The sequence below is a fragment of the Gymnodraco acuticeps genome, unplaced genomic scaffold, assembly GCF_902827175.1.
Source record: "Gymnodraco acuticeps unplaced genomic scaffold, fGymAcu1.1, whole genome shotgun sequence".
Classification (NCBI taxonomy): domain Eukaryota; kingdom Metazoa; phylum Chordata; class Actinopteri; order Perciformes; family Bathydraconidae; genus Gymnodraco; species Gymnodraco acuticeps.
The window spans coordinates 1-13,237 of record NW_022990485.1 but is presented as its reverse complement, the minus strand read 5'-3'; the positions used below and the strand labels follow the sequence as shown (position 1 = coordinate 13,237).

General features: G+C 42.5%; 1 protein-coding gene across 1 annotated transcript in view; it reads left to right on the top strand.

Moving 5' to 3' along the window:
- The window catches only part of trappc9 (trafficking protein particle complex 9), a 331,469-nt gene extending 322,308 nt beyond the window's left edge, over positions 1-9,161 (top strand). Inside the window, 4 exon segments of the mRNA XM_034226421.1 lie at positions 3,022-3,123; positions 3,126-3,244; positions 7,786-7,860; positions 7,862-9,161. Coding sequence (XP_034082312.1) covers positions 3,022-3,123; positions 3,126-3,244; positions 7,786-7,860; positions 7,862-7,966 — 401 coding nt within the window. The 3' untranslated portion in view covers positions 7,967-9,161.
- Positions 9,162-13,237: the final 4,076 nt, after the last annotated feature.

Sequence of the window (13,237 nt, the reverse complement as noted above, 5' to 3'; positions counted from 1 at the left end):
TACTGGTGTCTCTTTTGCTGCCATGGAAAATGTAACATAATTACAGAGCCTGATGGGGGTAATATCACAAGAAAAACTCAGTTTACTTTTAGATTGAAGTTGTACATTCAGGGGAAATCAACATTGATATCATCTGAGATTAAAGTGGTTGATTGTCAAGAAAAACATCTAACATTTACGAGAAACTGAGGAATTATGTATCTGCAAACTGATCCATTATATACCAAAAATCTATGCAATTAAGAAACGGCATTGAGTGATTATGTTGAGTGGTGCATCCCATAAAATGTAATTGTATTGGCTCGTTTATGTGGCGTTGGTTTCATTTCATTTCAAACCTTTATTTATACAGATAAATCCCATGGCGACTGTGGCTGCGAGGGAGTGCGGTCGTCTTTCAATCAGAAGGTTGTGGGTTCGATCCCAGCCTGTGCAGCCAACATGTCGATGTATCCTTGGGCAAGATACTTAACCCTGAGTTGCTCCCGATGGCCAACGGTGTGTGAATGTTAGGTCCTAGAGCAAGTGGTACTGCTCTGTATGAATGGGTGTGAATGGGTGAATGACATGTAGTATATAAAGCGCTTTGAGGGGTCGTAAAGACTGGATAAAGCGCTATATAAGTCCAGTCCATTTACCATTTACCATTGAGATCATTGATCTCTTTTTCAAGGGAGACCTGCTCAAGTAGTTCCACATAAATGGTATCTTTCCAATTGAAAAAAAAATCTTTGCAATGATTTTGAGGAAGGTAGAAAATGACTAACATGTCAACACATGAAAGTATCACTATGGAAACAAAGCCTTGCAAGGAGGGAGTATCCCAAGAAAAAATATTTAACTTTTAAATGTACGTGAAAAACATCTTTGATATCTCTTGAGATTAAAGTGGTAAATTGACAACAAAAAAAAACACAGATTTACAAAGAAAGTGGATATTGTTTTAGTTTTAAACAGGTCATTTTAAAGGAGAAATATACGTGAAAAATCCTGAAATGTACTACAAGCGAAGTGACACTTCATTTCACATCAACACAGACCCCCCGAGCCCCTGCTGGTTCTGGAGTGAAGTGCGTATTTAATACAGACGTGGATCTGAATGTCACCTCCTGTAGTTTCAGCTCTCCGGGCTTTATGACAGCACGCCATCGTTTCCCCCTCCTCTTGATGGTCTGTCTATCTTCATATCAGAGGTAGAGAGTCCAAACGTGCGTTGAAGACCTACATTTTTAACAAAGCCTTCAGTTAGAGCTGGCATTTTATGGTATTCATTTTATTGTCTTTTTATGGTAATTCATTTGAATATTTTATGTAATGTTATTGTCTTCCGTTGTATCTTTGTTCTCTAATTTAGCTGTAACTCCATCATATACAATGTTGTTGGTTTGTAATCTGTAAAGCCCACTGAGACAAACGTGTTTTGTGATATTGGGCTATACAAATAAAGTTTGATTTGATATGTCCCCCTCCTCCTACTCCTCCACACGCAGCACATCGGCACACCAGCTCTGACTCAGTGTTTATCACAGCTGCGAGCCTGACTCTAGAAAGCGTTGACAACCTGTTGTGTTGTGTGTGTGTGTGTGTGGTGTGTGTGTGTGTGTGTGTGTGTGTGTGTGTGTGGTGTGTGTGTGGTGTGTGTGTGTGTGTGTGTGTGTGTGTGTGTGTGTGTGTGTGTGTGGTGTGTGTGGTGTGTGTGTGTTGTCTGTCCGTGTGCTTCGGTTGTGTGTTGTCGTCTGTCGTGTGCTCGTGTGTGTGTGTGTGTGTGTGTGTGTGTGTGTGCCTGTATTCTCCGCGGAGTCATTACTCGGGTGATCTCTTCGGGCCCCCTCTCGTGTTTTGAGTCAGTCTTTTTCTTGCTTCATCCCTGCCGCCGGATGCGAGTTCAGTGAGCTCATTGTTTCCAAACGAATCACGGTGTCTCCCTCTGTACCTCAGCCAAATGGAGGCGAGTCAGGAGCCTCACATTAGAGGGATTGAAGTCACTCAGAGTTCCTGGGACGGTTGTGAGAGAGAGAGCTGAGAGCAGAGGGGGAATACAGACTCAGACTTTCAAACTAAAGTCAAAGTAGACTGTATTACAGGTTAAAAGTCTTGCGTTCAACACACCTAGTAAATGTACAAAAGTATTGTCATCAAATTATTCTTAATAGGAACATATTATGCTTGTTGGGGTTGACCCTCATTTATTGTGTGTGTGTTGTGTGTGTGTGTGGTGTGTGTGTGTTGTGTGTGTGTTGATGGTGTGTGTGTGTGTGGTGTGTGTGTGTGTGTGTGTGTGTGTTGTGTGTGTGTGTGTGTGTGTGTGTGTGTGTGTGTGTGTGTGTGTGTGTGTGTGTGTGTGTGTGTGTGTGTGTGTGTGTGTGTGTGTGTGTGTGTGTGTGTGTGTGTGTGTGTGTGTGTGGTGTGTGTGTGTGTGTGTGTGTGTGTGTGATCAGTCATGCATGAGATAAACCGGAGGCAGTTCAGTGTAATTCCCTCAGCTCCAGAGCTCTCGCTGATGTCAGTGACATGTATTTTCTGACAAACAAAGCGTATTGATCGTCCACCAGAAGCAGAATGATCAGCCCATTAACGGTCGGGTCCGGATGAAATGGAGATGGGATGAGATTTGAAGCGCTCTTAATTCTGCCCAAAGCTCCTAATTTCTTTTTACAGAACGTCACACAAAGACAGCTGTCAAGATTCAAGGCTTGTGTTGTCATGTGAACATAGCTACAGTGTAGTTATGACAATGAAAATCTGAGGTCACAGGACTCCTCCAACAGAGCAACACAATAACATAGATACAATTGTTAAAATAGTGCAAGGAGAGTGTATACAGTACAAGTAATTGGAATATGATATATTAGATCATTAATTCAGCACGTGGGTCATAAGCTGCTTACAAGTAAGCAAGATGATGAAGTTAAACAGATGTTATGGATGTCCTTCAAAAGGACAGGTGTTTAACAGTCTCATGGCCTCTGGGATTGAAACGGTCCCCCTCCTCCTAATCCTTTTCTTTACCTCTGTCTCCAGATGTGCTGGTGAACGGGAAGCCGTGTGACTGTGATGTCGTCGCTGACTGTAGATCAGGCGACGCTGTGTCTCTGGAGGTCCAGCTGACCAACCTGAGTAAGAACTCGTGGGTCCGCTGGCGCTGACTGTGGTCCCGTACCAGGACTATCAGAACGGGGTCCAGAACTACGAGCTGGAGGACGCCGTGACCTTCATCGGATCCAACACCTTCTACATCGACACGGTCAGTGCACGTCATTTATCGGATATTAATAATAATAATATTGCACCTGTTATATAGCAGAGTGTTTTGTAATGATGGTAAAGGTATTTATATTGCATAGTGTTGGTGTGGAAGTTCTCAGTTCCCTTTACTGAAGGGTGAAGAGTTATATAGATACTCGTGTTTAAAAATACTCTGGTAAAAGTAGAAGTACTGACCAAACATATTAAGTTTTAAAATAAAAACGGTCAATTCAATATAAAATAAAAAGTAATACCATAAGATGTTATGTCTCAGAGTTTGATTTGTCCATTCTGGGCTACTGTAGAAACATAGCTAACCTAACCAATGTAAATAAAGATTTTAATATTATATTTAATTTCTTTCCCAAACATCCCCCTAAATACTTTCAACCGTCCTTCAAAACACCATGTTAAGAAAGCATTAACAAACATGAGGGAACATGACTGTACACAGTATTTAAAAGCACATCACCGTGTTTGTTTTAAATTACTTCCTCAGGCTTGCTCAGATTTATGGTTCGCCTTCAGTTACGTAATGACGGCTCTCCAAATGATTCTAACATGGTGTTTTATTGCAGTTCAGGCTATAGAATACACATTAATCTACCTCAGGGAACAGTGGAGGCAGCGTAATGTTTTCCTTGATGAAGTAAAGCACGTTCCAACTTAATGTAAATTAAGACTTGAATTGAAATGTCCGGCAGGCAAGAGAAACATTTAAAATAAAACCTATACTCCATCATGCTCAGCCAATAGGTTTAAAACTACAAAAACACGGGGTATGTTCCTTTAAATGTCACGCCTGTGATCTTTAAATCAACAACAACACCTTGTCAGAGGAGGGCGTTTTTTTAGTTCTCACTTTTGAATTTTGAACAATCTGCAGGAGATTAAAAGCAGCTTGGCAGAACAAAGAGTCTCAAAAGCAGATGAATGAATTCCCCATATTCCCTGAATTGCATAACAACTTCATTTTGGGAATGTTTTTTAAATGAAGGAGAGAACGCTGCACAACATGTGAATTATGTCACAGGATGCATATCTGAAAGAGGCTTTTGTGAGTCTGTGGGAAAAAACATCAAATAGTCTGCAAACAGAGAAAAGTGTCTTATCTATGTCGCCGTAAGACAGCATTATACTGGATTCTGATGGACATGCCAAAGGTTGTTCATTGTTGCTACGAGACTTTGTCGACTGCACTATTTGATGCACTTTTTCTGTACCCCCATGGCTATCTTACCTCATACTAAAAACACCCATTATATGTCCTAAATTTGCTTGTAGAAGACCGTTTAAAAAACATATATCTTTTTTAAAACTTTATAACACCTTTTCATCAAGCTTTCAAACCAACCAAAACTCCCCGACTGGCTTTCACTCTGTCTCAGGACTGGAGCCACACGAGGACGATACACGCAAACCAACCCGAATTCGGACTATCAAAAAAGTATTCCGTCCCACACGCAATAGGCACCAGAAAACGTGTCCGTTCACACTGAGACCCGCTCGAAAGCGCTGGAGGACGCTTGTAGTACATATGCCGGGCTTGTAAGTGGCGCTGTACTGTTAGTGGTATTCTAGAAACCTGAAGGCAGGAGAGACCTGAAAAGAGTCAAGGGAAGCTTATAAAAGTTAACAGCATTTAATTACACAAAAGATGCAGTGTGTACAAATAAATGTGCGAGTGGGGAAGGCGCATCTCCTCATCAGACCGGTCAGTCCAGGTCAGCAGGTAGAAGAGGTCAATTATTGGCTTGCTCTTCCTGTTGTCATCTGAGGTCTTCTCCTATTGGCCGGCGTCGTCGGGGGCCGGGTCCAATGCAATTACTGCCTTTTTCTGTTGTTAAATTACATAATTCTGGTGTTGTGGTTATTTAACAACATTCCCTAATAAAGCAATAAATGAGTGCTAAACCCAGTTGTGCTCAGTGTAAAACATCAATGTCATTTCACCTTTGATTCATGTTTTGAAAATGCAGCATTTCGCCACATGCTAATGCCTAACCGGAAGTGAAGGAATTTTCAGAATAAAAGTATTAAGTTAATAGTTAGTGAACTTCCGGTTTTTCAGAATAAAACTGATTTAAATTAATATAGTGTATTTAATTCAAATCAACGCCATATCAACATTGATTTTAATTTCTAACAGTACTTCTGCCACAAAATACACCAAAAGCAGCGAAGAAGACTTACCGCGCATGGTTGCCATGGTTGCCCTTCTGTTTATCTCCGCTGGTGGACGCTCTGGCTCTTTTTCTCCCTCCCCGAGACAAGCGTTTCTCCTGCTGTAAATATCTCTGGTAGTCCACCAGCAGATTAAAAACACCCACCTCTCCGCCTCTTCCAAGGAAACGAGGGGATCCGTGTGGCAGGAGTTTCAGTTAGATTTTTTTCCGCCGGTCAACATGTCCGTTAAGGTTGAAATCTTCCGGACAAAATTAGAAAAGTGCCGGTCAAAGGTCTTCTTTGTTATTTATTGAGCTTTAAAACAAATTGATAACGACTCGGAAAACGGAGCCTCTCTTTTCCTCCCCCTCTTCTGAGAGCCCAGCAGCTGATCTCTGAGCAGGAGAGGTGGGGAGAGGCGGGGCTATTGCTTCAACGTTATCAGGAAATGATCGTATAGGTGTAGACACAGAGCCGTTTGCCCCCCCAGAGCGTTTCGTCCGCAGATCTACCCACCTTGGGACCCGTTATCGTTATCTGCGGTTCCCTGTTGGCCTCGTGTGGCCGAACGTCTATCTGATAGAGAACTGTAGCGAATACGACCGTTACCGTTCTCGTGTGGTTGCAGCATCACTGTGTTCCAGGTTCATAATGAAGCTACGTTAAATAATAATGCATTTTATTTATATAGCGCTTTTCACAACTCAAAGATGCTTTACAGTATGAGGGAGGGTTGACAAACAAGGACAGGCAAACAAGTAAGTAAAAAATAAAAAGGCAGTCAAGAGGAAGTTGATTGAGAGGGGGGGGGGGGGGTTTATGGGTAGACAGAGTTTGAAAAGATGTGTTTTGAGGTGGGACTGAAAGACTGTGAGGGACTCAGAGTCACAGAGATCTTGGGGGAGGGAATTCCAGAGCCTAGGAGCTGCCACTGAGAAGGCTCTGTCCCCAAAGCTGCAGAGTGTGGATGTGGGAATGGATAGGAGTCCGGCTGCGGTGGATCTGAGGGACCGTGGGGGTTGATAAGGAGTGAGAAGGTTTGTGAGATAAGGGGGGGCCAGATGGTGGAGTGCTTTGTAGGTGAGGACCAGAATGTTTGTAGTTGATGCGATGGGAGACAGGAAGCCAGTGGAGGTCTTTGAGGACTGGGGTGATGTGATGCCATGATTTGGTATGCGTGAGGAGACGTGCAGCTGCATTTTGAACCCGTTGGAGTCTGTTGAGGGATGTAGTGCTGATGCCGTAAAGAAGTGAGTTGCAGTAGTCAAGGCGGGAGGAAATGAAGGCATGGATTAGTCGTTCGGCTGCGGGGCGGGTGAGAGAGGGTAGGATTTTTGCAATATTGCGGAGGTGGAAAAATGAGGTTTTGACTGTATGGCGGATGTGAGGTTCGAGGGAGGGAGAGGGTTGGGTCAAAGATTACGCCAAGGTTGCGTGCCTGATTGGAGGGGGAAACAATGGTGCCATCGATGGTGAGTGTTATGTTAGTGACCTTGCTGAGGGTGGATTTGGAGCCGATTAGGAGGAGTTCTGTTTTGTTGCTGTTCAGTTTGAGGTTATGTTGCATCCAAGTTTTAATAGCTGTCAGACAGGAATCGATGTGGGTAAGGGGTGGGTTATGGAGGGATTTGGTGCTGAGGTAGATCTGAGTGTCATCAGCATAGCAGTGGAAGTCGAGGTTAAATTGGCGGAGTATCTGACCGAGGGGGAGGATGGATGTAAATGATGAAGAGGAGGGGGCCAACTACTGATCCTTGAGGAACGCCTTGGGTGACTTTGGCAGAGGAGTGGTTTGGGAGGGAGATGAAGTGGGATCGTTCAGTGAGGTAGGACTGGAGCCATCTGAGTGCAATACCTTCAATACCAATGTCCCTGAGTCGGGTGAGCAGGATGTTGTGGCTGCACTCAGGTCGAGGAGGATGAGAATATTGAGGGAACCAGTGTCAGCAGAGGTGAGGAGGTCATTGAGGACTTTGACGAGTGCAGTTTCTGTACTGTGGTGAGGACGAAATCCAGACTGAAGGGGTTCGTAAAGCTGGTTGGTTTGGAGATGGCAGTGAATTTGTTTGGCTAAAATGCGTTCAAGAGTTTTTGAGAGGAATGGTAGGTTGGAGATGGGGCGGTAATTAGTGAGGGAGGACGGATCAAGACCAGGTTTTTTGAGGATTGGAGTAACGGCAGCCGTTTTGAAAGCAGAGGGGACAGTTCCATGGGACAGCGAGGAGTTGAAAAGGTTAGCAAGATAGGGGCAGAGGACGGGGAGGCAGGACTTCAGGTGAGGAGTGGGTAGAGGGTCAAGGGAGCAGGTTGTGGGATATTTTTTTTAGTTAAAGATGTTTGCTCATGTTTCCTTTCTGTCTGTTCCCTCTCCAGGTGAAACCCAAAGAGAGCTCTGTGTGTGTGGGCGCGCTGCTCTTCCTCTACACCGGAGATTTCTACCTGAATATAAAAGTTTCAGGACGACAGTGCTGGACGAGATCTTCCTTTAGCTTGGTTCACTCTGTCCAGCGTCCACATCCGAGCCCTGGAACCCCCCCAGCAGGCCGGGGCCTAAAGGGGTCTTTAATGCACGTCTTAATGAAGGATGGAGAGTTGTTCCTAAAGTTCTCTGTAAATACTATATTCTTATGCATTGAATCACATGTAAATATCATTAAAAGGTTACAGTAAACACTCACGAGGAAACACTCCTGCAAACAATCAGCCCGCACGTTAGCATCATGCTAATGATACGGCTAACATCTTTACAGTTTGGCTGTTTGGCCTGAATCTCCTTTTTTCTAAAGGCAGAGACCAAAATGAATTTACTCCAGTAGACTCACTCACTTGTGGAGATGGAGTTTGACTTTTGCATTTGTGTTTAAATTTGACACAGGAATTCACGTCATTGAAAAATAGCGAACCCCACCATCTAATTTCTGCTAATGCTAATTTTGTATGGGACGGTGCTAGACACTCCAAAAAGGAGTAAACTATCTTATTATCTGTGTTGCCCCATCTCTAAATGTAGGTGACCATGCTCTGCCACCCATTTCCTTAGTTATCAGTCCATTAAAAAGCTTGTTTTCACTTCCATTATAATGCTTTAGACTGGGCAAACTTCACCTAGATCGCACATTTGAAACACATGGTGAATTTAAAAAGGACTACTTGGTAATGTTTACGAAAATAACTTGGTTTAGGTAACAATAGGTACATGTGTTACCTAGCTTAAATTATGTACAGCCTGTGAGTTAAATACTTTTTAGGAATGATGCGTTTGCGATGTGTTGTAGCTAGCTAGCATGCTATTTGATAGTTAGCTAACTGCTAGCTAGCTTGACTAGCCGCAACACATTGTAGTGAGGGCAAAAAAATGAAAGTAGTTACTCTGTCTAAAAGCTTACAGTACCATATATGTTTGCCAGAATATCCAACTGTACACTTTGTGGGCGGCCAAGGACTAATATTGTCCCATTTCATTGGAAATGTCGTCACCTTGTATTGGGAATAACAAGTTATCTTTTAAAAGAAAGTTAGACGAGTTAGCGTTCCTGTGCAGAAGACTTCAGAGTCTTGATTGAAGAAGAGGAGATGAAACACTGGAAATGTGATTAGCCAGTTTATTTACACAACAATATATTATTTTACTGCTGTATGGATCTTCTCCTTGCCTCTGTCCACATTGTATTCTGATGAATCATCATGTCTTAGATCAGCCTGTGATTACGTGTGACATAACTGTTGTAAATAAAAGCTTAAAGAATCAACCGTTGTTTATTCTGACCTTGTTTGCATTTGTCTCTCCACAGCCATTATAGCTCGGAGTCCATTTTCTGACCTTTATCACCTCGGCATTTTGGGAAGCTCAAGTCTGACATTCACTTCCGCCAAAATCCATAAACAGTGATTACCGGAGAAAACATTGCATCTCTAATAATCATTTTTAACATTTGTTTATGCCAGGAAGGCTGACTGAAAGCTGAGCTGTTTTCTCAGGACACTTTTTATTACACTTGCTTTGACATGTTCTTGCTTTGACTCTGAGACCTAACCATAGTTTATCATCATACCGCGCTTTGCTGGTGCTTTCCGATGTACCTATAGGCTTGAAATTAAGTAGTCAGAGGGGTGTGTTGTTTGTGTAATGGGTATTTGAAAAAAGGAGTGAGAGGAACACTCGGCAAAAGACAGTCTAGCCTTGATTTGACCATCTAATTCAACAGAGGGTGATTCCACTCACACTGGCCATAAACTTTCTTGGAGGATTTGAAATATGTTCGTTTGTACATTTCCTTCAATCAAGCTTTGTATTCAACAAAAACTGGGTACTTCTAATATGGGCAGGACTGCTTCCAATAATAGCGTGAGAAATGACAAGCATGTGAGATGTTTCTCCATGAAGGTCACGTTGAAAGTTCAACAGCAAACAGCTTTTCCACTCGTAATAAAAGTGTTTACATATCTGAATAAAACATCAGCTGATCCACAGGGTTCATCAGTTATGCATACAACACAAACAATCCCAAAGTCATGCCCTCCGTGTATTCATTTGTGTGTTGTGTGTGTGTGTGTGTGTGTGTGTGTGTGTTGGTGTGTGGTGTGTGTGTGTGTGTGTGTGTGTGTTGGTGTGTGTGTGTGTGTGGGTGTGTGTTGTGTGTGTGTGTGTGGGTGTGTGTTTGTGTGTGTGTGTGTGTGTGGTGTGTGTGTGTGTGTTGTGGTGTGTGTTGTGTGGCGCCGGCCTAGCATTACTATACTTGTGGGGACCTAAATCTGATTACACAGTCACGTGTGGGGACTCACAAAATGGAGGTCCCCATGAGGAGAAATTAATCATTAATTTTAGGGGTGAAGACTTAGTTAGGGGAAGGATAAGTCTCCAGGAAATACATGTAAGTCAATGTAATGTCCCCTGAAGGTGTGTGTGTGGTCTAGCATTACTATACTTGTGGGGACCTAAATCTGTTTACATAGTCAAGTGTGGGGACTGGCTTCCCTTATGGGGACAAATTGGAGGTCCCCATGAGGGGAATCATTAATTTTAGGGTGAAGACTTGGTTAGGATTAGGGTAAGGTTAAGGGTTAGGCATGTGTTGGTTATGGTTAAGGTTAGGATAAGTCTCCAGGAAATGCATGTAAGTCAATGTAATGTCCCCTGAAGTGATGTATACATGGTAGGTGTGTGTGTGTGTGTGTGTGTGTGTGGTGTGTGTGTGTGTTGGTGTGTGTGTGTGGTGTGTGTGTGGTGTGTGTTGTGTGTGTGTGTGTGGTGTGTGTGGTAGCAGCTTGTGTTTTCATCTATAGAAGTATTGATGTGGGAGTTTGGACTTGGGCTGCTGTCACTAAAGGCCAACCGAGTGTGTGTGTGTGTGTGTGTGGGTTGTGTGTGTGTGTGTGTGGTAGCTTGTGTTTTCATCTATAGAAGTATTGATGTGGGAGTTTGGACTTGGCTGCTGTCACTAAAGGCCAACCGAGTACAGTCTGTATGAAATGAACTCACTTGTGTATTGTGAATTCTACCTGCTATTGTTTACTGACCCTCAAGTGTGTGTTCTCAGTGAAGCCTACTTTATAGGCTTAAATTACAAAGCAGGGCTGTTATTAAGGTGTCCTTTCCTCACTCTTTCAAGCATAGATTCACCTTATTCTCACTAATTAGAAACCAAAGTATGCCATGGACCGGAGGAAGTAAAGAACTGCAGAGCAAAAAGACAAAACAGTCTCAAGCTGTATGTAAAATACAATTTAGTGATTCACCAACTTTGATTTTTAAATTGATCTCAGATGCAAGACTGACAAGTACTGTAGACCTAATTTAAAACTTGCAGATAGCTTTATTTATTAGTTAGTTTCTAGATTACAATGTTGCCTTCAATATGATATAACATATATGGTTTGAGATTTCAAAGATGGAAAGATGTATTATCCCCAGAGATGAGAAAGGGAAACGAAAAAGGGATTGCAAGCATAAAAGACGACGGCATAATATCAAACTGAATTTTACCCCATGAGGGTTTTAATATCTACAGAGCCAAGAAAAGCGTTTTGAATAGATTGAAATGGTAAATGTGTAGGTTGGAAAACAGTAGGCCGCACAAAGTGGGCTCCATTTGAAAAAAGTTATACCTTGAACACAATTTAGATTGAGTCCCAATGGTTTCTAAAACTAGTAAACTACATATGCTGTATGAGTGCAGGAGAAGTGACTGGTCAACATTGTGAAATTATAACAAACAACATGGTTAGATTCAGGATAGAAATCATGGTTTGGGTTACGATAAATTCAAGTTTTAACCCAACTTATACCTCATTCACACCAACGGTGTTTCAGGGCCGGTTCGGAGCTGGAGCTTGAAAAGCACCGGGTTTTCCTCTTCACACCGCAGCGGGAGAAGCCTCTTAGCCCGGAATCCGGTTCGTTTCAAGCACCAACAAATGTCCAGGCCAAGCAAAGCACCACATACGTCACGCTTACGTCGAGGCGGGGGCAGAGACAGATCAACTCCTGAACAACAACAAAAAGCCCGCGTTTTATCCAGTTGTTGTACACAACGATGGAGAAACAACAAGAGTTTCAGAGTTTCGGTGTTGTCTGCCATAGACTGTATATATAAAGGTTTGCTCATGGTGAAGCAACGTGTCTGCGTGTTAAGGTGGAACCTGAGCATTCACGTTGATCACCTCATTATAAATCTATAAAACTATAAATATTCAACTTTACTTCACGTGTTCATTTGAGAACAGCTGTTACATACCTGGGTGAAGGTTACAGTTCATTTAAATCAAAGATACAACGTGACTCATCACTCATGGTTCAGTCCACCTTAAGAAATAAGACCGACCTCGGAAGCAGTTGTGTTTTAAAAAAACCTTTATTGACACGAGTACACTTTTTTATAAGAATATAACTAAACAACAGAAATGACTCCGGAAAAGCTGCAGATAGAGCCATAAGAAATTAATGCAACTGATTTGGCTTTATGAAGCAGGCACGCAAACGGTTACGTCATGACGCAAACGATGACGCAACGACGCATTACCAGTCGGACTCTGGGCGGTGTGAAGAGAACCAGAGCTAAACCGAAGAACTGGTTCTGAACCTGAAAAGCTCTAGCACGGAGCTTGAACCGTAGTTGCGTTGGTGTGAATGAGGTATTAGTGTCCGAATGTTAGTTAAGTTAAGCAACATACGTACGTTAAAAAAACTACAGGTTGACCTTGTAACGTTGTACGGGTAAAGTCTCATATCATTTTCGCTATGTAGACTTTTTAGCCCTTTTTACTGTCATCTTAATTCCTCCGTCGCTCCCGTCATTATAACGACAGCCACAAGAGGGCACCTCCTAACGATAAATGTAATTATAGATCGTGAAAAGATGCTTAGACATAAACCTTGTTTTTCGATAATGGATGATTAGTGGTTCATTTCTAAAACTCCAAAACCAAAGGAAGACTACAATTAAAATATTCCTAAGTGACATTTCAAAGGTACGACTTTTATCTGTGTTGTAAACGTTTTGAGTACTTCTTCTTCCAATCTAAATCCCCTTTTCAGCAGCTTTAAGATGTGTATAAAGTCTTTGTTGAAGATTAGAAATTGAATGAGATCCAGAGCATTGGAGTGTCTGAGATATCTTGGTTGCCTGCTCTCCAAACAATAAGCTGACCGCCCAGAAATGAGGACATCCAGGAGAGACGGAGCATCTTGTCTCCAGTTTAAATTGTCTTTCTTATCAGTAAATCCCCGGCGCATTATTAGCCACCAACCTTCATTACCTCGCAGCACACCTGTAATTCTGATTGTAATCAGCGTAACAATCGTCCACAATCTGTGCTGATGCGTTTC